This window comes from Actinia tenebrosa, unplaced genomic scaffold, assembly GCF_029948245.1.
Source record: "Actinia tenebrosa isolate PJP-AT-01 unplaced genomic scaffold, QUT_ActTen_1.0 PGA_scaffold7__59_contigs__length_16204524, whole genome shotgun sequence".
NCBI classification, from domain to species: domain Eukaryota; kingdom Metazoa; phylum Cnidaria; class Anthozoa; order Actiniaria; family Actiniidae; genus Actinia; species Actinia tenebrosa.
Genome location: NW_028292584.1, coordinates 4,293,683 through 4,317,145, shown reverse-complemented (window position 1 = coordinate 4,317,145; position 23,463 = coordinate 4,293,683). Strand labels below are relative to the sequence as shown.

The following is a 23,463-nucleotide window of genomic DNA, read 5'->3' as shown; positions in this document are numbered from 1 at the left end:
TTCAAAATGGCGGCAGATTTGGTTTTCTTTTCTTGCAGAAATTCTTCATCTTCACTCAGCATTTTCAAGGTTATTTATTCATGTTAAACCACTTTGACACCACGAAATAAATTCTTTAGAGTCAGAATGACGACGATGAAGGTGTAAGTTGTGCTACTTTGTGTAATTTTGTATGAATTTTCCTGTTAAAAATGATGCAGAAGTTCCAAGAAATTAAGCTGTATTATTTTTTTCCAGTTTAGTTTGTGGCGAAGTGAATGGTAAAATAAACCAGCTTTATACTAGAGTCAAGAATATTCTGAAAAAAAACCCAGAATTCGAAGTGAGTGTTTTCAAACAAGCCTTTGATTTGTCTGTGAAATTATGCGGCGAACTCTGGGGGAGGGGGGGGGGGGGACTACTGTCTATGAAATACATTTGGTGAGTTGGGAAAAAACTGGCCTGTGTTCCGGTGGGGGGAAGGGTTGGGGACCTAATAATATGACAATCATAATAACAATAACCAGAACAACAATATCCTAAGGGTGATGAATATTATTTCAGCAGCTGTATATCCATGCGGTTAGGGGGGCTCTGAAGCAACTTTTTCCATGGACCCCAAAAAAAGGACAGCGAAGCAGCATTAGAGTGGCTGGTGGTCCTATAAAATTAAACATATATTTTCTTTTCCTGTACTTCTTACTTTTAATAATGTCCAAAATTCCAGTACAGTTCATTTGAACTTCTCTTCTTTTTATTTACTTTATAGCTGCTGCTTTGTGTTGGAAGTTTTTTCGGCAACACAGATGAAAATAAGAAGGAATGGGATTCCTATGTGAACAGAGAGACTCTTGCTCCTATTGCAACTTATATCCTGGGACCAAGTGACCCAGAAGAGATGAAATATTTTGACTCATCTTTTTTGGAAGATGGAAAAGAACTCTGTGAGAATATCACCTTTCTGGGTAATCCACTTTTACTATATGTTTTGTCTATCATTTTAAAGATGGCTTAAATCAATGGATGGATGAAATATCAATGTCTGGAATAAATGGGCTTTTGAAGACAGATGGAGAAATGAGATGGGATGGAATGGCTGGAATGAATGGGATTGGATGTGTGAGAGGATGGATGTCAGAGACAGAAAGGAGGGAAAAATGGATTGAGAGATGGCCCACTCATGGGATGGCTGGAAAAGATAGAATAGATGGATGGGAGGATTGATAAAATTGAATGGGTGGATAGATTATCAAGTTTATAATCTTTTAGTATGAATAATATTCTAAATGCAACTTTTAGGAAGAAAAGGAATTTTGACAACAGGAACTGGGCTACAAATTGCTTATCTTAGTGGAACAGACCAGTCTAGTGGGATAAAGGTAAAGAAGCCATTAGTCTTTATGATTGCCCTGATCAGTCTTTTAAGATCTTCCAATTTATCAAACCCTAAAATAATCTCTGGTCTGATTGAAGACAGAATGCTGCTAAATCACAGAATGAATTGGAATTTAGAAGTGATTTACTTATGTCCTATTTAATTCCCATTCAAAAAATTAAAGATTTTGTGCTATTTTATAACAGGGTGGTAGTACTTTTTCTCAAGAAGATGTAGAATCCCTTTCAAACAAGTCCAATGAAGACAAGTTTCAAGGAGTAGATATTTTGTTGACATGTTGTTGGCCTCAAGATATCATTGAATATACCAGCAAACCAGTAAGTAATATATTACCTAATTGTTTTAAGCCAACCATACCTCATAACCTGGGTAGATAAAACTGCACTTTCCAAGGGGTGGGGAGGGATGGTCTGGAGGACGATATATTGTGTAGTTCCAGAAAATATTCATACCTCTACCATGTAGGGGGATTGGAATTTCCAAGGGGTGGGGAGGGTCTGAGAAGTATATTGTGTAGTTTCAGAAAATAGCCATACCTCCACCATGGAGGAGGATTGGAATTTCCAAGGGGTGGGGAGGGTCTGAGAAGTATATTGTGTAGTTCCAGAAAATATCCATACCTCCACCATGGAGGGCAATTGGAATTTCCAAAGGGTGGGGAGGGTCTGAGAATGTTATATTGTGTAGTTCCAGAAAATATCTATACCTTCCCCATGGAGGGGATGGAAATTTCCAAGGAGGGAGATAGCAGAAGCTTAAGGTCAAAGGATTAGGAAGGTTTATTTATAAGCTTTCATTTGAGCATATTCCACTGTAGTTCTTATTTTATGTCACAGCCTGATGTTCTGTCAGTTCCTAATGGCTCAAAATTGGTTTCAAGACTTTGCTATAAATTACGTCCAAGATATCACTTTGCTAGTGTAGATGGTATACATTATGAAAGAGCGCCTTACAGGTACCTTAAACACATTGCCATTAAAAACTGGCAAATAATGGTTGCCAAAATATGGTTTTTTGAAAATCTTGTTTTTTGTGCTCAAAAGTACTAGTTATGAATATTTAATGCAAAATTTATAGGACAAAAGCTGGAAATTTGGTGTAAAAAAGTTTGAGATCCGGATGTTCCAGTTCACTGAAGTCTAGTCCATCCATGTACAGTTCCAGATTTTCCAAAATAACAAAATTGCTCAAAACTCACAATTTAGAAGCATAAATCAAATTTTGTAGGCTGGATATGTTTTTTCTCTGTATAAATATTATCTATACTCTATCAAAAGTTGAAAATTAGACAAAATAATTTTTATGCGTTCCGCACAATCCAGCTAACCGAAGTCCAGTCCAGTCCATTTATGCTCGGTTCCTGATTTTCCAAAATAAAAAAATCGCTCAAAATACAGAATTTAGAAGTGCAAATGACATTTTAAAGGTTGGACGTGTTTTTTCTGCATATCAAGATCATCTATACCCTTTTAAAAGCTGGAAATTTGAAAAACAAATTTCCACAGTCCAATCCCTCAGTCTACATGATTCCTGTTTTTTTCAAATTAAAATATCTCTTAAAATGTGGAATTCAGAAAGAAATTTAAAGTTTTTGAGTATTAGCATCTTTTTACTATTGATAAAAACTGATCATTTGTCCTTAAAATCAAATATTCGTTGATAAACTACATGGAACACTCAATAGACCTGGGTAACACATGAAGCGATTACTTATATTTGAACTAATTTTAAACTTACTATTTATGTGTGGTTTTAATAGTTTACATTTGCTGATTGTCCAATTTCAAAATATTTAAAAAATAAAATAAAAAAATTAAAGAATAGGTTGTTTGAGTGATCAAGCACAAAACTATCCTTCAAGGCTCTGGGGAACAAAGGGATAATTATCATGATTACGCTATTGTTTCCCCAGAGCCTTGACTCTAAACCGCTTTGTGCTTGATCTCTCAACAAGAATATCAAAAGTTGGCTATTTATATGAAAATGAAATAAATAACAAATAATTTGTAATGAAAAAAAATTTTTTCTTTGTCTTCATATAATGCTTTCTTTCACTGCTCTTTAAAATTAATAAAAATTTAATTACAATTGTACAATTGAAGTGTTGCATGAATTTTATCTAGTGAGATATGTTTCAAGAATAATCAGCCAATTATAGGGAAGCATTCTAACAGGCAATCATTGCGGTTGCCTTGGAAACACAGGGACTTTTGTCCTTACCAATACAATTATGACACAGGAAACCCATAAAATAATTGACATAATGATTTGTTTTTCTCGTGTTTGTAGAAATCATCAGGTTTTGAAAGAGCCATCAAGACATGTTACTAGGTTTATCTCTCTGTCTTATGTTGGCAACAAGGAAAAGAAAAAGGTAAGTCAGGGTGTTGTTTATCATGGTCATTTTTTCATCCATCCCTCCCTTCCTCCCTCCATTCCTCCCTCCATTCCTCCCTCCCTACCTCCCTCCCTCCATCCATCCATCCCTCCATCCATCCATCCCTCCATCCATCCATCTATCCATCCATCCATCCATCCATTCATCCATCCATTCATCCATCCCTCCATCCCTCCATCCCTCCATCCCTCCCTCCCTCCTTCCCTCCCTCCATCCATCCATCTATCCATCCATCCATCCATCCATCCAACCATCCATCCCTCCATCCCTCCCTCCCTCCCTCCCCCCATCCATCTATCCATCCATCTATCCATCCCTTCATCCATCCATCCATTCATTCATCCATCTATCCCTCCCTCCCTTCCTCCCTCCATCCATCCGTCCATCTTTCATCCCTCCATCCATGCAACCATCCATCCATCCCTTCCTCCCTCCCTCCCTCCCTCCCCCCATCCATCTATCCATCCATCTATCCATCCCTTCATCCATCCATCCATCCCTCCCTCCCTTCCTCCCTCCATCCATCCATCCATCTTTCATCCCTCCATCCATGCAACCATCCATCCATCCCTTCCTCCCTCCCTCCCTCCCTCCCTCCCTCCCTCCCTCCCTCCCTCCCTCCATCCCTCCCTCCATCCATCCCTCCCTCCCTCCCTCCCTCCACTCACTTTAAGTGGCCAATAATCCCACCATGTCCTATAAAGATTCTTTGTTCCCTTTGTTTACAGTACATGTATGCATTCAACATTGTTCCCATGTGTCATATGGAAAAGTCCAAACTAACAGAACAGCCGGAAGATGTCACTGAATTTCCATACAATAAACTCTTGCTAAGTTCATCTGAAAAATCACTTCATGAAAAGGTAATAGTTTTGTAAGATCAATACAATAATTGTGTGAATTAACTATATATGGTCTAAGGATATCTAATTTATGGTATCCTTGATTGCAGACAGATCAAGGTGGCTTTTTCTTTGACATGAGCCGTTCGACAAAACAAGGACAGAAAAGAAGACATGGTGAGTTGAATGAAGAAATGGGAATTGATGACTGTAATGATGATGATGGTGATGATAATGTTGATGACAATGATTGTGATGATTATAGTGTGATGATGGTGATGATAATGATGGTAATGATAATGGTGATGATGATGATTGTGATGATGATGGTGATGATGATGATGACAATGGTGATGATGATGACAATGATTATGATGGTGATGATGACAATGGCAAAGATGATGATGATGATGATGGTGATGATGTGAATAACTGATGATAATTAAGATGATGTGGAGACTGATGATGATGATGACAATGGTAATTATGATGATGATGATTGTGATAATGGTGATGATGGTAAAGATGATAATAGTGATAATGATTATGATGATGATAAGTATAATAACAACGATAGTGATAATGACTATTTTGATATTTTGATTATTTTTTCTAACAGATGGGTCTCAGCCACAAAGGCAGCCAAGACAACATGTTGGTCCACGTAAGTTTGAGTACTTCCTGAAACTTCACAAAATATACCCTACACAGACTTTCCCCACCCCTGAGAAATTCCAGTCCCCCTCCATTGGCAGATATTCTATTGATCTTGTATCTAATTTGATTTGAATCATTCAGCCCCCCTCAAAGGTGATTGCTGGTTCTGTCTTGGCAGTCCTAAAGTGGAGAAACATCTTGTTCTTAGTGTGGGCAACCTGGTAAGATCACCTATTTCAAAAAAATGTTGTTAGTCTAGCAATTTTACGATAACTTACAAATTTCTCACTCACTGATTGGTTATTTTTTATCACCAATAAGAGGACAGACAGACGCTCTTTCTGTTGGTTGTTTTGATCGCTAAAAATGAGAAGTTTAGAAATATAGTTTTTATCGTTTTTGTTATCGTAAAAAACAAATAGACATCAGTTTTTTATGTGTCTGTCCTCTTATTGACGATAAATTTTGTCATCACATTGTCAAAGTAGTATGCAGATCCACACTACTTTGACAATGTGATGATGCAATTTATCGTCAATAAGAGGAAAGACACATAAAAAACTGATGTCTATTTGTTAAATATATGAACAATTTGCACCATCTCAGATTTAAGATTTCTGACTGATCTCTGACCGACAACGTTTTTTGAAATACATTTATACTTCCACACAGATCTTTCATGTCACTTGGGGGGATTTGATTTTGCAATGTCTTTATCTTTCTATTCTCATGGGAATGCTCTGTAAACCATTTTGCTATTTTTAAGTTAACTCTTTTTTTATTATTCACAGTGTTATCTTGCACTTGCAAAAGGAGGTTTGGTAGATGATCATATTCTCATTTGTCCCATTGCACACTTTGAATCCTCTGTAAAACTGAATGAGGTAGGTCATTTGTCATCATCATCATCATCATTACCATCATCATCATCACCATCACCATCATCATTTTCATTATCGCCATCAACATCTTCATCAGCAGCAGCATCATCAGCATCATCATCATCTTCTTCATCAGCAGCAGCATCATCAGCATCATCATCATCATCATCTTCATTATCACCATCAACATCTTCATCAGCAGCAGCATCATCATCATCATCATCATCATCATCTTCATTATCACCATCAACATCTTCATCATCAGCAGCATCATCAGCATCATCAGCATCATCATCTTCATCATCAGCAGCATCATCATCATCATCATCTTCATTATCACCATCAACATCTTCATCATCAGCAGCATCATCAGCATCATCATCATCTTCATCAGCAGCAGCATCATCATCATCATCATCTTCATTATCATCATCATCATCTTCATCATCAGCAGCATCATCAGCATCATCATCATCTTCATCAGCAGCAGCATCATCATCATCATCATCTTCATTATCACCATCAACATCTTCATCATCATCAGCATCATCAGCATCATCATCATCATCATCTTCATCAGCAGCAGCATCATCATCATCATCATCTTCATTATCACCATCAACATCTTCATCATCAGCAGCATCATCAGCATCATCATCATCATCATCTTCATCAGCAGCAGCATCATCATCATCATCATCTTCATTATCACCATCAACATCTTCATCAGCAGCAGCATCATCAGCATCATCAGCATCATCATCATCATCATCTTCATCATCAGCAGCATCATCAGCATCATCATCATCATCATCTTCATCAGCAGCAGCATCAGCATCATCAGCATCATCATCATTACTGTGTGAATGTGTTATTCAAAATAATCATATACTGATTTCATAATATTATTTTTTCCTCAATAAACCCTTTTAGCTTGGGGGGAATGTTTTCCCATTTAGACTAATTGTTGAGTATTATTTCTTTATTTCTATTGTTTCTTTCTATTGTTTAATGATTGCACATGATTGCTTTTATGTAAGTCTTTTTCTGTTTTACTTTGTAGGAAACACTGATGGAAACTGAGAAGTATCCTTAGTTTCAAATTATATTGTGCAATAATTTGACAATGTTGTGTAAAATGTTGTATGGTATAGAATACTGCTATCGTAAGTCTGCATTAGCTTATTATCTGTGTATACCTTGACTAAATCTAGATTCAAACAAGCTTTACAGAGAATGTTTAGTGAGGAGGGAAAATCCTGTGTTATTTATGAAAGAAATTTTTACACTCAACACTTGCAGCTTCAGGTTAGTGGAACAAGATCTTCCAGTTCTTTAAGTATTTTTCATTCATTGATCTGTCCATTCATCCATCCATCCATCCATCTGTCCATCCATCCATCCGTCCGTCCGTCCGTTCATCCATCCATCTGTCCATCCGTCCGTCCGTTCATCCATCCATCTGTCCATCTGTCTGTCCGTCCCTCCCCCATCCCTTCCTCCCTCCCTCCCTCCATTTATTTATTCATCCCTTCCTCACTCCATGCACCATCCTTTCATGAATTTATTCATTTGTTCATTCATTTATTCCTCAGTTTGTTGTTCACTATTTTTTCAATTATACATCTTTCTCAGGTTGTTCCCGTTCCAAAAATGGAGGACACATCACTGAAGAAGATATTCAAAGAAGAAGCTGAAATGAGAGGAATGGAAATGAAAGAAATACTAGTGGGAAAACCACTAAGTGAGGTAAGTCATCTCTAGCAATTTTACTGCCTTCACCTTTGTTCTCATAACTCTTGCGTTTGAGGGGTTTGAAGTGAGGGACAAGAGGAAATGAAAGGAGATAAGAGAAGATAAGAAAAGACAAGAGGAGAGGAGAGGAGGGGAGGGGAGGGGAGGGGACCCAAATCCCTCATATTCAGGGTTATTGTTTGTCCTGGTAGTAATTTCTTACCTCATTGTTGTATGATTTCATTTCAAGGCTGTTCCTATTGGTGCACCCTATTTTGTTGTGGAGTTCAATAATGGTGATAGATTGCTACACAGAGTACGAGGCAAGATGGACCTACAGTTCGGCAGGTACTGTACATCCTTTCTTTGTTCCTTTCCTTCTTCTTAACATTCAATTTTAATCTTTTTTATTCAATCCTGAAACAATCCCTGGGTGATCTAAATCAGGGCATGGCTGACTCACAAATAAAATTAGAATTTTGTGTGTTGGGTTTTTGGAGGTAGGAAAACAGAAGAACATGGAGAAAACTACTTAAGTAAATAAATAATAATAAAATAAATTACTTTATTTAAGTATCTAGTCGTTCTAGCACTTTCACACTAATTGGAGACACTTTTCACTCACACGCACTACCACTACATTCAATGTTCTGTGCACACAACGCTCAACTCACATGTTGATTTTTACGGAGGGAGGAAGCCTGAGAACCCGTAGAAAACCCTCGTAGCATAGGAGAGAACAACACATCAAACAAACTCAATTCACATGTGGCAACCATAGGGCTCAAACCAGCGACCAGACCTGTTGGACTCACAGTGGTGATAGACGTGTTAGCTGCGTATGCCACCTTGAATCAAGGGAGAGACCAAACAAACTCTAGTTGCACGTAATGCCAAGTCTAGGAATCAAACCTGAGACCAGAACCTGAACCTCAGAGTAGGGAGCCGAGTGGACTACCTCTCTTTTCATTCTCCCATTCTTTCTTTCATTTTTTCCTTATCCCATCCAGGGAAGTGCTAGCATGTGATGCTATCCTTAACATGCCTGACAGAGCAGATTGGAAAGAGTGTAAGGTCTCCATGGACAGAGAAAAGCAGTTGGCTGGTGCCTTCAGAAAAAGATTCCAGCCTTTTGACTTTAATCTGTAAGTAGATGAAAAACTGTCATCCAACACCTTACATTTGAGCAGGAGTAATGTGAGTCTTGTAGCAGCAAGTAGTGCTCACAGAAGATGCATGTAAAGGGAGCCTATGGAACATGAGTGATTAAATATCTGATACATTTCAGATACAAATGCCATTAATTCTTCATGTATGATTTCATGTTCTGCTAAAATTTAAAAAATCGTTTAAAATAAATATTCGTAGTTCAAGTTTTTTTCACAAAGTTCTGTTGATAAAAATGTGCATGTAGTCAGGGACAACACTACTGAAAATCACAGTACCCACACTTGCTTCCTATCGAATACTTTTGATGTTGTCCCTGATGACATGCATATTTAACTGACAAAATTTGAGAACTGAGAAGCGTAGAATAGGATTTTGTATCAGTTATGCACCTCTCCTTTATAATTAATATTGTTTCATAATAAGAAAAATACCATAGCTATATCACATTTTTTTATTTTTCAATGTTCACAAATATTTTCAGCAAAATTTAATTCCCTAATGTCTGCAAACTTTAGTAATAATCATTATAAATTATTAGATATCTATTTGTTATTAATACCTACACCTGAGAAATAGCAATAGCATCTTTAGGAAGAATTTTATTGAATGACTGACTATACCAAGGAAGGCCACCTCTACCAATTCTACCACACATACTGTTAATAAAGCATCTCAATAATATTGAAATTGAAATAATAATTCAGTTGTCATTCTGAAGCACCTGAATGCGAGGCTGCAGGTGAATCTATTGTCCAAGCCAAGATGGCCGTCACATGAGATAGGTCCATTACAATTTAAAAGAATTTCATTGTTTAAATACTCAAATGTGATTGGCTAATTTGAATGACTATTTGCAGAGTGGCCTTGCTTGGAAATAAAAGCAATTGTAAAGGTGATGTTACACATCACATCATTGTTGCATTAAAAGGTGGCTTCGTGGCAACACAAAATTACTGATAGCAACAATGTTATGAGTTTTTAAACCTCCTTCAAAAACCTGCAGCATGTTGCCTCAACAAAATATTGCTAAAAATCGAAACTGTGTGCCATGCTACACAAGGCCAACTTTTAATGTAACGGTGTTGTGCGAAAAATATTCGTTGCAAATCGTCTTGTGTAACACCACCTTAAGTATACCCCAATCATAACATTCCCTAGATAATTCTTATTTACATATACATTCACTTGAGTAAAGACAGTAATATTAATTTTGTTAATGTTGATGTGTCTTGTTTTGAAGAAGACAAACTAAGAACAAGACAGTTTTTTAGTAGCAGAATAATAAAATGTGTCTGTTCTCAAAATTGAAGAATATGAATCTCTTGTACAGTTCAAAAATAAAAAGATTATGCTACTTTTTATGGAGAATAAAGCATGGATTTGGTAGCAGAATTTTTAGTAACTAGATTGCTTGTGCACTGGTATCTTGTTATCACAAAATGGTTGAGGTGTTTGATACTGGAAGACTTAATAACGATCACACTGGGGAGTTAAAATGAAGGTAAGATTCTAGTCTGCATTGCATTTCAGGACATTCTAGTCTGCATTGCTTGTGCACTGGTATCTTGTTATCACAAAATGTTTGAGGTGTTTGATACTGGAAGTCTGAATAACGATCACACTGGGGAGTTAAAATAAAAGTAAGATTCTAGTCCGCATTTCAGGCTTAGCCCCCAAAAGGTGATTCAGGACAACTAGAATCCCACTAACATTTTACTTTCCCTTTGAAATAGGTACTACATCATGTAGTAACATTAATAACAATGTTAATAATATTGCTCGATATCTTTTGACATAATTTCCTGTCTCATGTGGAATAATCATCAGCTGGATCATAATTTTTCAGTAGCATTCTTCTGGATGACAGCACATGGTGGTCAGTGTGTGCCTGCTATTTAGAGCAGATAATGAGATTTAAAGACTTTCTTATCAGCTGATTGAAACTTGGCAATTCTAGTCAATTTAAAGTGTTTGAAACAGGGAGCCATTTATTTAGCATTTCCAATGAGTTCCCTTATTTATTGATCAGAACTTGCTTTACCTACGCTTCAATAACAATAAGAGTTCTTTACTTGGCTTCCATGCTAATGAAGATATAGAAGGTGGATAATTTGACCAGAATTCATAAGATTATTTATCAAGTAGATTGAGTTTGACTTGGTAGAACACGTAGGGAAAGTATTCCTGTTGTGCCATGATTAAACCTGGAATATCAACCTGAAGCTGATAAAAAAAAACATTTTAAACTGTTAAAAACTGCCTCAAAATATAGTAAAATCCTGGTTACAGACCCCCTGATTATAAGCCACCGTTATTAGAACTGCTAGTCTGCTATTCAAATATTCTTTCAGATATAAGACATCTGTTTATAGCCACATAAGGTAAGACCTAAAAAGGGCGCTGTGTGATGCCTTTCCAGGTAATAGACACACCCCTTGAAATTGTTTTGGATTGGCCACTGTGGTAGGAGTGGACCACAGGACAGATGGATGAAAGACAGATGGATGGCAGGACAGATGGATGGAAGGCATGGATGGCAGGGATGGATGGAAGACAGATGGATGGAAGACAGATGGATGAATGACAGATGGATGGCAGGACAGATGTATGGCAGGTCAGATGGATGGAAGACAGATGGATGGCAGGGATGGATGGATGGAAGACAGATGGATGGATGACAGATGGATGGCAGGACAGATGGATGGAAGATATGGATGGCAGGGATGGATGGATGGAAGGGAGGAATGTGATGAAGGGATAGAATAAGCTGGAGAGAGCTACATTATAATAATCATGATTAAATTCTTACATCATTTATGTCAGAGTTGTATGACGTTGATTCCAGATGGCTGTAAGCATAACTCAGAACATCACGAATCTTCTTTTGAGTCTTCTTGGATGGCTAGTGTTAAGAAAAAAACATGGTCTTCAATTTTATTATCTTTTATAAGAAGACACTTCAATAAACAACAATCTGGTCGGAATGAAGAAAATATTATCTCATTGATTCTCTTAAAACTTGGGTAAGACCTCTAGCTAGGGTGTAATGTTTTCCCATCTCAGACCATGTGTCATTCTCTTAGGAATAACATTCTTCGTTTGAGTTTTATCCATATTCATGTGTCTTTTCATGCACAACATTTTCATAAACATGCAAACTCTGCGTATTTTAGTTTCATGCTGAAAAATTTTTTTGTTGCCGCCAGTCAAAAATATGAAAGGTACCGACTGATTAGGTTTGATTGACAGCAGTGAAAAGACAATTTTAGCATGCAGCTCGGAGACACAGAGTTCGCATGTTTGTGGAAATCACAGTAAACAAAGAAATGATACTCAAGAGAATGGCATGGTCTAAAATGGGAAAACATTACGTCCAAAGTAAAAGGGTCCAAAAAAGCAACAATACCCAAGGGAATGATTTGCATTCTGAAATGGGAAAACATTACACCCAAAGTAAAAGGTCCATAAGAGGAATAATACTCAAGGGAATGACGTGGTCGGAAATGGGATACATTACAGCCAAAATAAAAGGGTCTATGAAAGAAATAATACTCAAGGGAATGAAATGGTCTGAGATGGGAACACATTAGAAAGGTCAGAATAAAGGAAATTTTATTTCAATCACCTGTATGAGCATAGCTTGGAAATTGACGGGAAGGCCATACCTAAGAATAATAAAGTATAACGATCATAATTTAAAGACAGGCTTCAAGTTGTAGTATTGTGCATGCTTACATAAAAATAATTTATTCAAAAATTCACAAGTTGTGATTTTCGTTTTTAAGATACCTTAATACAGATTCCACAAAAACAGTAAGTGCCTGAAACATTTAAAAAATATTAATTATGATGCAACTGCAAGGAGAGGGTTAGTGACATGTTTCCATGACAACAGTGCAACTGCATGTAGTATGTGACGTGACAATGAGTAGTTTCAGAAATTATCCATACCCACCCCACAGAGGAATTTGGAATTTCCGAAGAGTAGGGGGTCAGAGAAAAAACGAGAATTACAGAGATCGTATGGAAGAAAATTGGAATTTTTGGGGGGGCAGGGGGGGGGGGGGGTGTCTGAAAAAAATTCCTCTGTGAGGGGGGTATGGATAATTTTTGGAACTACACACTATACCTTGACATGGATCCATGCAGTAAAGGCTTCACTAAAGTTCACTCTTAGCCATCTTACTAGTGGACCCTGATGGACAATTAATGGAAAGGAAAATAAATAGAAAAAAATAATAGATTCATAACAGCTTGGGTGTAATCTTTTCCCATTTCTGACACAATCCGAAAGGGAAAAAATTTTGCCCAAGTTAAGATATCCAAAAAGTATAGTTTTTTCCCAGACATGTATGAAAATCAAAATATTTTGAAGACTTACAAATTGTTTCTTTCTTGTTGTTTCAAGCTTTGAAATTTCATTTTTGCCAGCCTCAAGTTCTTTCTCATCGTAAACAAAATCTCTAACCAGGAATCTACAGAAAATAGATCATTGAGGGTTTGACAACATCATTTAGGCTTGGGAAAGGTATGATTTTTATTTGGGGTGGGGAGGGCTGGGAGATTTGTAAGGTATCCCCCTATAACTCAGTAAGAAATTCATGACCCTTCTATTAAATCAACCCTCACCCAGCTTTCATTAAAATAAATTAGGTTTGACCCTGTGTTGACGATACCAAAAACTCACTTGTTGTCTCTTGCATGAAGTTTAAACTCATCAATGACTTTCCTGAACAGAGTGACAGTGAACAGGCCGTGTTCATTATCTTCAAACACTAATCTGATAACACAAAAACAACAAATAAATACCAGTAATTATCTAAGATTATACCTTACTCTCAAGTTGTTAGAGTACAAACACTATAAGTGTGTAACATAAATACCAATAAATACTGCTAAATTATGCTAATCCTATTGTTTTCTATTGTTTAATTAGCACTATTTACTACTAAATAGTGCAAAGTTTTGCACACCTTTAGTGTTTGTAATCTAGTACATGAGAGTTTGCCCTTCACTAACTATTTGATACTAAAAAAATTTCTCACCAAAACCTATACTACTTCCCTTACAAATTTAGATTTTTTTAGTTGAAGTCATAGGCCTACTAAATATGATACTAAGAACACCTTTGGGACAAGGGTATAATATTATCTAATTTCCCACGTTACAACTCACTTGGTAGACTCTGGCACTACCATGTCTGTTAATTTCCAGTATTTGTTTTTCCAGTCACCAAAGAGAACCCTTCAAAAAAACAAAAAAAAACAAAAACAAACAAGACAAACAGTGTTTAGATAATCTTCTAAATCACTTATAAACAGACATTATAATCTTTGATTTTGTTCTATACAGCTATTTCAAAAAATGTTGAATACTGCATACTTTATAACATATTCCAAGACCAAAATGCATTATTTTGGGTCTTATGTAATAATGTCTGAAGTAAGATTATTTATTTCGTTTTAACTGCACTCCATCTGGTTTCCTCCATCTAGCTTGGGTGTTTTGTAATGTTTTCCAATTTTAGCTCACATACAATCCCTTGAGAATAAGATTCTTTGTTTGAGTTGTATAATACTATTAAACAAAGAAATGATACTCTAGCGAATGAAATCTGGTCTGAAATGGGATAACTAAGTTAAAAAATAGTTAAGATACAGACATACTTAGGTACAACTACTAGCAATGTTGTCAGATACTCAGAATCCAGAACAAAATGCTCTTTCTTAACTAGTTCTCCCAGATTTCTTGTGAGCAGACTTCCCCTAAACAGAAAAAAATTAAATCAGTTTTGAAATGACAGGAGCTGGTTATGAACTAGAGAGAGAGTCTAAGGGAATATTTTTACAAACAACCAAGCTATAAATGGCAGTTTAAACCGGAGAATTTTGCTCATTTGCTGGAGCATTCTCCGATACCTGACCCTTAATAAAACCCCTGATTTGAAGATGACACAAAATGATATTGCACCCTTCTGAGCTGTATGCAGGACTGTCAACCCTGAGATATTCAAATCTGAAGAATTGAAGAAGGGACATGACGTCACAGTGAGTCAAAAAGCACGCGAAAAGACGTCTTTCACTTTGTAACATTTGATGTGATTGGTTTATTTCTGACCAATCAGATTATCACTTATATTACAATGGCCTGCTTGCAAGAACAGTTTATGAGGAACGTTTTGATTTTGTTAGCGATGTAAAATAACACAAACAACATAAAATAATTGGAATATTATGGCTGTGAAAGTCGAGTCTCACAAAAAATGGTCAGCTTCGGGGATTATCCGGGAGATTTGAGACTCTAATCTGGAGACCGGGAGATACAGTCCAAAATCTGGAGACTCCCGGTTTATCCGGGAGAGTTGACAGCCCTGTGTATGTTTTATATTTGTTTCCTTGTGCCTCTTACTTACGTGGATTTTCTTTCAAGAGATGCCAGTGTTCCTTTAATGTTGTTGTAAGCCAGAGCTTTGGACTTCAAGTCATGTTCTATTTGTGTGACTTGCTGTTCCATGAAAAAAAGGAGACATATATAAAACCACTTTACTATACAATATTTAAAAAACTTGATAGAGAGGTAAACTCCAATGATAGTTTAATCATTGTTAAATGCATACCTTGCTGATGATTTCAGTTATATTTCTTAAGGATTGTTTTATAGGGTATTTAGCTGTGTCCCATTGGAATTTAGTGACATAATTTGATAACTCCTCTGAAAAATAAAAGAAGTATTAAACAAGGGTTATACGTGAAAGTTGATTTACATAAAATTCATGACAAAATTGCAAGGTGGAAATGTTTTTTTTAACTTACGTCCATTTGCGAGCAAGTTTTCTTTTACTCGGTCCTAGGATAAAAGATAATTATTATAGCAATAAATTAGATTAGATTTAGATTTGACTGGCAGTAGTGAAAAACCAAATCACCAATCAATCTTGCTGTAAAGCAAGGAGACAGTAACACCAAAGTATAGAGTACAAACACTAAATGTGTGCAATAGTTATCACTATTTGGCAGTAAATAGTACTAAGAATTATTAAACAAAAGAAACATAATTGGCATAAAATAACACTATTAGTGACATTTATGTTGCACACTATTCTAGTGTTTGTACTCTATCTTAATATATAAATACTGAAACTATGAAAAGAAAAACATACCTGATGTTCTTCCAAAACATCTACCATATAATGAGCTACTTTCCTCGTCACACTGAAAAAGAAATGTTTGGTTTAAATTACTTTTTACTCGTTTACCTGGCCAGCTATTTATTTTATCCAGCTACTCAACCATCTATCTATTTATCCATTCATTAATTTATTCATCGATCCATCCATTAAATCTATTGATTTATCTATCTCACCATGTATATAATCATTGGCTCATTCTTCGTTAATTAACACATTCATTCATTCATCCATCCATTCACTATTCTGATTTATTCACTTTTTATTCCTTCCTCACTCCATCCACTAAATACTTTATGCATTTATCTATCTATTTATTCTTTCATTCATTCATCCTTCCATCCACTTCATCATTTTTCTATCCATCTATTTATTTATTCATACTACATTCATTCATTCATTCATCCATCCATTTACTATTTCAGTTACTCACTCTCTTACTAATCTACAAAAATGGAAACAAAATATGATTAAATTCACCTGTCTACAAATAAATCCAGCTTGTTTAAGTCATCTGACAGCCCAACCAATGTATCCAAAGTACCAACCTAGATGACGATCAAATGACAGAAGAGTAAGACTCAATTATACAGTACCAGATTGAATAACAGTATTAGACAGAAATGAAAAATAAATAAATAAATAAAAATAAAAAACAGCCAATGTTATAATTAAAAAAATCATTAGAAGGATTAAATATATATAATACTCATTTGTATTCTCGTTCAGATCATAGTTAAAAGTTAACTATATTTAAGTATACAACTACTCGTAAGCTAATGGTCACATGACTAGGAGTACGGTATATTATTTTGTACAAATATGTACGAGTGTAATAATTACAGCTATGGGCCAAAAACGTTAGTGAATTTAGTATCAATATATCTGAACGAGGCGTGAACGCTTTAAGATATCGTTTTATCCAGTGATCCTAAAATAGAATGTGACATGTAAGCCTACCTTGAGTTCAGGAATCGAGAATTTCCACACTGGAGAAAGCCCTATCATTCGTGCTTTCAGAGCTTCAAACGTCTGTTGAGGAGTTTTTTCCCCTGGAGCAGAAACGAGCCAATACTCTGCCATAGTTGGATTCACGATCGGGGTTAATATGAGGGTTGAAAACCAAGAAATTTGAAGGATTTCAACACGATTATTGAAGAGAATTCTCGATTCTGTTTTGCTCTTCTTTACGCATGCGTTAGAATCTATCCTCGCGGGCTCATAGTCTTACGAATAAAAATCGATCAAAATTCCAAACTTTTTTTAGTCAATAATAACTCGCTTGGAATCGTGTTTTTCCTTTTTTGGAAATGAAACGACTTCCGGTTGATAATCGGTAAAGTTACGAATAAAAATTATTAATTACGACTTTCTCTACAAACTTTTATTTTTTCCCAGGAAGAGTTATTCCAAAAGCAGTTTTTTAATTTATTTTAATGGCTGCTAAACCCAATAAACAAAACAAGGGGTTATCTCACTTTTTTGCGAAGGACAAGGTAAGTTTCGATTGTATTTTGTTAGTAAATTGAAGCTGAGGCGATAGATCTGTCGCCAAACTAATGCGTGCTATTAATTTGTAAATATATTATTTACTAAAAATTCTAAACATTTGATTTCAAGATTACTGCTATATTCCCCTTTTCAGACATTTATTTATACGTTTAAAAGTTTATTAATAAATTTTGATGATCATCTAGACCTTTAGGCCTAAGAAGAAATTCAGAGAGGGAACTCTTCGACACGAACTTCATAAACATGCCAAGGTAATATTTGAATCGTGCCAAAAGTTTTGTTGCCATGAATAATTCACTTTCATCTCAAAAATATAACTCTCGACTCTTGATTCTGTGATAGTGAACTCATAGGCGTGTAATACCAAGGAGGATAATATATGGGATTTAATAATTGAAAGTTTTAAAGGTTACAGCTGTTAATTGGATAATCGTTTCTATTGTTTTACAGGCCACACTTCATTCGGGGATTTCACTACAGGATTGTGTCAAACTCCCGCCTGGAGAAGATCCAAATGATTGGGTTGCCGTGCACGGTGAATATAAATCACAAAGACTTTAGGATTAACTTTCAATTTTATTTCAAATTCTTTATTTACTAACCGCTCCCCTTCCCTTAAGCCCCGTTTAAACTGGCGATTTTTGCGGCGATTTGTGCTGCGATTTTTGTGGCAATTTTCGGAAATATGAAATCTTTTGTCTCATCCTTCAAAAGAGATATTCGTCTAGGAAAATCTTGGTTTGAATGATTTCATTTCAATTGAATTGAACTTATCCTCGTGATAAAATAAATGAAAGGTCTCTTATGAATATATTTGTCCCATTCTAAAGTATTAAAGCAAAAGCTGGCAAGGTAATGAATGTTAAAATGTATTATTATATAATTACCAATGAAATATCTATTTTTCTCTATTTCGAAAAATTGATATGTTCACACGTGAAAATAACATGTTATTTTCACGTGTGAAAATAACACCATAGCGATGGCTATTCAAAAATACAAGGAAAGAATTGCCTGAAAAAGCCAAAACATACTTCATTGATAAATATATAATAAACAGAATATTACATGGGCGCTTGGAGATACGAAATTTATCTTCTCGTGTTGAAAATCTCTCACTTGTTCGCTGCGCTCACTTGTGAGAGATCTTTTCAACACTCGAAGATAAATTTCGTATCTCCGCGCGCCCATGTAATATCCTCTATTTAATAAATTGTTCTTATTGTTATTTCTGTTTTCTTTTAGTCGTTGACTTTTTTAATCGTGTAAACCTCATTTATGGTACTGTGTCTGAATACTGCACTGATGCCACCTGCCCAACCATGAGTGGAGGACCAAAGTAAGTTCAAACTTAAGATTTAATTGATACCCTAAAATAAACAGCCCCTCGTCTGCAGCTGATCAAAGTCAGGGGATGGCCCATTTAGGCAGAGTGGTCCATTTAGGAATGTTATAGTTCCTTTTAAATTATTTCGTTCTTGTTATTTTATTCTTTATTTTTATGAAATGCGATAATTAAGTTACGAAACTTGTATCATAAAATGTGCATCATTTTATTTTTTAGATATGAATATTTCTGGTGTGATGGTGATAAATACAAAAAACCAGCAGCTGTGCCAGCACGAATGGTAATGTACAATACAATATCCATCAATCCATCTATCCATCCATCCATCCATCCATGGCCATCCTTCCATCCATGGCCATCCTTCCATTCATCCTTCCATTCATCCTTCCATCCATCTATCCATTCATTTCTTTAGAATTGATTTGATTTATCTACCTCTTCCCCCTATTCATTCATTCATGCTTTGCCTATTCATTCTTCCCCTCCATTCATACATTCATTATTCCATTCATTATTTAAAATGTTCTTACTTTGAAATATAAATCTGTGTTTAATCTTACAGTATGTAGCACTGCTTATGGACTGGATTGAGAACATAATCAATAACGAAGACATTTTCCCAGTAGACAAAGGTGTGCCTAACCATAACCTAAATTTTAACAAACCCTGGCACCACCTCTGGACTTATGTAATTCAGGCATGGCTAACTAAATGAAAATAAAAATAAAATAAATAGGATTTAGCAGTGGCATTTCCAGAGAGTGGCTCTTCATCCACTGAAATGCCAATTGGAATTTAGAAGTTGATTTTTGCGGAGGGTGGAAAACTGGAGAACCTGTAAAACCCTTGAAGCACAGAACCAACGAATAACTTTATTCACATATGACACCATGCCCGTCAGGATTCAAACCTTGGTCACACTGCGCTCTCATTGTTGCACCACCCATAGATCGAACTCTAGAACAGCCTCTGGGCTGATCTAAGTTAGGGTACAGCTAACTTACAGTCCCAACTCTGAAACATCCTATGGATTGATCTAACCAAGTTAAGGGCATGGCTAACCCAAATCTTTTTTTTTTTTAATTTTCAGATGTTCCATTTCCTAAAGTTTTTCTTCCATCAGCTAAGAAGATCTTAACCAGACTGTTTAGAGTCTTTGTTCATGTATACATCCATCATTTTGATAAAGTACAAACTTTAGGAGCTGTAAGTAAATTTATTGTACTTCCTTGTAATGGTTGGGATCCATGCATGGTGGGAGAGTACCACAGGAATCCCAATGAATTATTTTTGTCTACACAGGAAGCCCATGTTAATCAATGTTACAAACATTTTTACTACTTTGTGACCGAGCACAAACTGGTGGAGCCAAAAGAACTGGAACCTTTGGTGAGCATTACACACTGAATGATTAATTTATGAGTATTTGTTATTATTATTATCTATTATTATTGTCTTTATTATCATTATTGTTATCATACTCATGATGGTCATCATCATCACCATCAACATCACCATCGTCATCGTCATCCTCATGGATCATCATCGTCATCATCAACAGCAACAACAACAATAATATCTTAATTACCATCATCATCATCATTATCATCATCAACATCATCATCATCATCATCATCATCATCAACATCATCATCAAAATAATCATCATCATCAACAACACATCATCAAAAACATCATCATCATCATCATCAACAAATACTTAACATCAACCTCAGCATCATTTGAATTATAATCATCTCAAGCATCATTACTATCATATCAGCATCATTACCAACATCACCATCATTAGCAGATCACTGTCATCATCCTTATAAATCATAATCAGTATCAGCACTGCTAGTATCATAACAAACACTATCATTATCATGACCTCAAGCAACAACAATACTGTATTTGTAGTCCATGCATTTCACTTTAATAAAAAAAATTAATTTTATCTTTTCATAGAAAATTATGACAGAAAAAATATGTCTTTGAAGACCAAAGGACAGTGGTATATTTTTATATGGTTGAGTCTTGAAACTGTTTGTTCAATATTACATTCATCAAGATTTTACATTTTTCACAAAAAATAACTCTTGATAATTCCTAAAAATTTGGAAATGACAAAATTATTCTATATTTGTGATTATGATCACAGTTTATAAACTTTTTAAATGTCACGAAGGTTTCTATTATTGAAAATGATATTTGCATTAACTTTATGAAATTATATTTCTAAGATAGTGGTTAGTAAATAAATCTTTTTATTTGTTATGCATACACTTGAGTCCAAAATGGCACACGGCAGGGTGAAATTTAATCATCCAGGGCCAAATTTACAGTATTTTATTCTAATCTTATACTGCAAAATTGTTGTGTTCCTGAATGCTAGAAGGAAAGAAATACAGAACAAGTGTATACTTTGCATTCTAATAGACCTCTTCGGCTCTGATGTAATGTTTTCCCATTTCAGACCACATGTCATTCCCCAGAGTATCATTTCTTTGTTTAAGATTTGCAATCGGTTGCACATGAGAAGACACATGAATATGGATACAGCTTAAACAAAGAATCTTATTCTCAAGGGAATGACATGTGGCCTGAAATGGGAAAATATTACCCCAAGCCGAAGAGGTCTATTGACACCATATTATTTCTTTACATTTTGGCCCCGTATGCATGGTTTTTATGTACACTTGGCCATGCACCATGGTCGGTGTTTTTTCTTACACGCTGAAGTAATTATACAGTAAGGTATAGAATATCTATACTTTTTATGATTTATATGCACCTTGACTGCTTCATAAATATTGTGTGTGCATGTTAAATACTCTTTATGGCTCTGAATCCATCTCAATCCCAAGCCCCATGTACCCCTAAATTTTGCCAAAATAATAAGAAAAAATGGATGGAATCTTGTGGGATGGATGGAAGTTTTTCATTCTTAATCACAGTCCCATTCTTTTTCCATTCCCATTCCATTTGGCCAGTAGTAACCTAAATCCCATCCCCAAATTTATTCTTGGATCAAAAAATATCATTTCCCATTTTATCCCTTCGTGATCAGGATTCTGTCATTGTAAGTTGATATACTCCAAGTGGATAAAACTTCCATTCTTAATGCCAGTTCCATTCTTTCTCCATTTCCATTTCCCAGTAACCTATGTTCCATAATTCCCAATTTTATTTTTGGATGAAAAATTATCATTTCCCATTTTATTCCTTCATAACTATGTAATTGTGAGTTGCTTTCAAATCAGTTTTAAGGTGATTTGTGAACATATTTTACTTTAGAAGATAAATTACAGTAGACCTTTTTCTCAAGGTTGCGTACTCATCCAAATTTAAGAAACTTGACGGGCCACGATACCAGAACAGGAGCTTTATAATGAGAATTATCATACATTTCTATGAGATTTTTGGAAAACAATTCATGACATCGATTATTCTCCTCTTTAAATATAAAACTGGTTTCTCAATTTTACTGAATTTGCATTCTTTAGTTTTTTGGCCTGGCCCATCAAGATTGGATGCGCATGCAAAAAAAAAAAAAAAAAACAGTTTATGCTATGGTTTGTAAAACAGTGTTATAAAATTTTAATATATCTATTTCTACTCACTTTCTTACCCATACATACTCAGGGTCGCTAATTCCTGTAGTATATTTAATTCAATAAATAAAAATAATTTTAGTTTGTCAGTTTATTTACTTTAGTAGAATAATTGCGCTTGCCTGTCAAACATTTAAGTCTTAAATAGATGTTATTAGTAGATATTAATGGTTTTTTTTGGGTGTAGCTACCATTTGACTGGTTTTTTGTCAATGGCATTCGTTCAACTACATGTAGAAATCGTATAATCTCCCCAAAAACATGTTTTTTTTAAGTCTTGATTTTTGGCACAATTTCAGGATAAAATTACTAGTTATGAATATTGGAATAAAAATCACAGAAAAAAAGCTGCAAATTCGGCGTAAAAACGTTCTGCGATCCGCACAATCCAGTTAAGCGAAGTTCATTCCAGTCCACTCATGCTGGGTTCCGGATTTTCCTAAATTAAAAAACCTTCAAAATTCGCAGTCTAGAAGTCTAACCAAAATTTTAGAGGTTGGGCATGTTTTTGCTATATGTTTAGATCATCCCTACCCTTTCAAATACTAAAAATGCCACAATTTTCAATCACTAGATTCCTGATTTTCCAAAAAAAAAAAGAAAGATTTATAAAAAAAAAACAAAACAGCAACCTACTAAGAGAAACTAGGTTGTCTCTTTATTAGAACTTGGGAACTTGGGACAGCTTGATTCCGTGCGCCAACGCTGTGCAAAGATTGCTTGAAGCATTGGAGCGAATACCGCGA

At 35.4% G+C, this 23,463-nt stretch overlaps 3 protein-coding genes across 3 annotated transcripts; 2 read left to right on the top strand and 1 right to left on the bottom strand.

The window, feature by feature from the left end:
• Positions 1-5: 5 nt before the first annotated feature.
• On the top strand, positions 6-10,581 carry LOC116298390 (pre-mRNA splicing factor cwf19l1). The gene is made up of 17 exons (XM_089039885.1): positions 6-143; positions 238-322; positions 749-944; positions 1,279-1,358; positions 1,561-1,692; positions 2,212-2,330; positions 3,665-3,749; positions 4,502-4,636; positions 4,726-4,792; positions 5,235-5,279; positions 5,414-5,493; positions 6,064-6,156; positions 7,217-7,239; positions 7,368-7,461; positions 7,789-7,902; positions 8,138-8,235; positions 8,898-10,581. The coding sequence occupies exons 1-17, from the start codon at positions 127-129 to the stop codon at positions 9,034-9,036; spliced, it is 1,602 nt and encodes a 533-aa protein (XP_088896011.1). The 5' UTR covers positions 6-126; the 3' UTR covers positions 9,037-10,581.
• On the bottom strand, positions 9,495-17,427 carry LOC116298391 (V-type proton ATPase subunit C 1-B). The gene is made up of 15 exons (XM_031706814.1): positions 17,204-17,427; positions 16,724-16,791; positions 16,217-16,268; positions 15,870-15,903; positions 15,674-15,768; positions 15,470-15,561; positions 14,724-14,822; positions 14,233-14,301; positions 13,745-13,837; positions 13,439-13,532; positions 13,187-13,252; positions 12,847-12,878; positions 12,683-12,722; positions 11,867-11,959; positions 9,495-11,280 (listed from the first exon to the last, which is right to left on the bottom strand). The coding sequence occupies exons 1-15, from the start codon at positions 17,324-17,326 to the stop codon at positions 11,188-11,190; spliced, it is 1,143 nt and encodes a 380-aa protein (XP_031562674.1). The 5' UTR covers positions 17,327-17,427; the 3' UTR covers positions 9,495-11,187.
• A 163-nt stretch (positions 17,428-17,590) lies between these two features.
• On the top strand, positions 17,591-22,798 carry LOC116298376 (MOB kinase activator-like 3). The gene is made up of 9 exons (XM_031706797.2): positions 17,591-17,739; positions 17,941-18,006; positions 18,206-18,290; positions 19,001-19,094; positions 19,320-19,383; positions 19,666-19,735; positions 20,194-20,309; positions 20,406-20,492; positions 21,072-22,798. Exons 1-9 carry the CDS (start codon positions 17,680-17,682, stop codon positions 21,099-21,101), a joined length of 672 nt encoding a protein of 223 aa, XP_031562657.1. The 5' UTR covers positions 17,591-17,679; the 3' UTR covers positions 21,102-22,798.
• Positions 22,799-23,463: the final 665 nt, after the last annotated feature.

Bases quoted from the DNA above. Each gene is read 5' to 3' on its own strand.
- LOC116298390 (XM_089039885.1), top strand. The intron at 4,637-4,725 runs GTAATAGTTTTG...CCTTGATTGCAG, and splicing joins AAAAATCACTTCATGAAAAG to ACAGATCAAGGTGGCTTTTT. The intron at 5,494-6,063 runs GTAAGATCACCT...TATTATTCACAG, and splicing joins TTCTTAGTGTGGGCAACCTG to TGTTATCTTGCACTTGCAAA.
- LOC116298376 (XM_031706797.2), top strand. From the start codon at position 17,680: ATGGCTGCTAAACCCAATAAACAAAACAAGGGGTTATCTCACTTTTTT. The intron at 18,007-18,205 runs GTAATATTTGAA...ATTGTTTTACAG, and splicing joins AACTTCATAAACATGCCAAG to GCCACACTTCATTCGGGGAT. The intron at 19,095-19,319 runs GTAAGTTCAAAC...TTTATTTTTTAG, and splicing joins ACCATGAGTGGAGGACCAAA to ATATGAATATTTCTGGTGTG.
- LOC116298391 (XM_031706814.1), bottom strand. From the start codon at position 17,326: ATGGCAGAGTATTGGCTCGTTTCTGCTCCAGGGGAAAAAACTCCTCAA. The intron at 14,302-14,723 runs GTATGTCTGTAT...GTTTTTTTGAAG, and splicing joins TTGCTAGTAGTTGTACCTAA to GGTTCTCTTTGGTGACTGGA. The intron at 11,960-12,682 runs GTGATTGAAATA...TCTTAACACTAG, and splicing joins TCCAAGCTATGCTCATACAG to CCATCCAAGAAGACTCAAAA.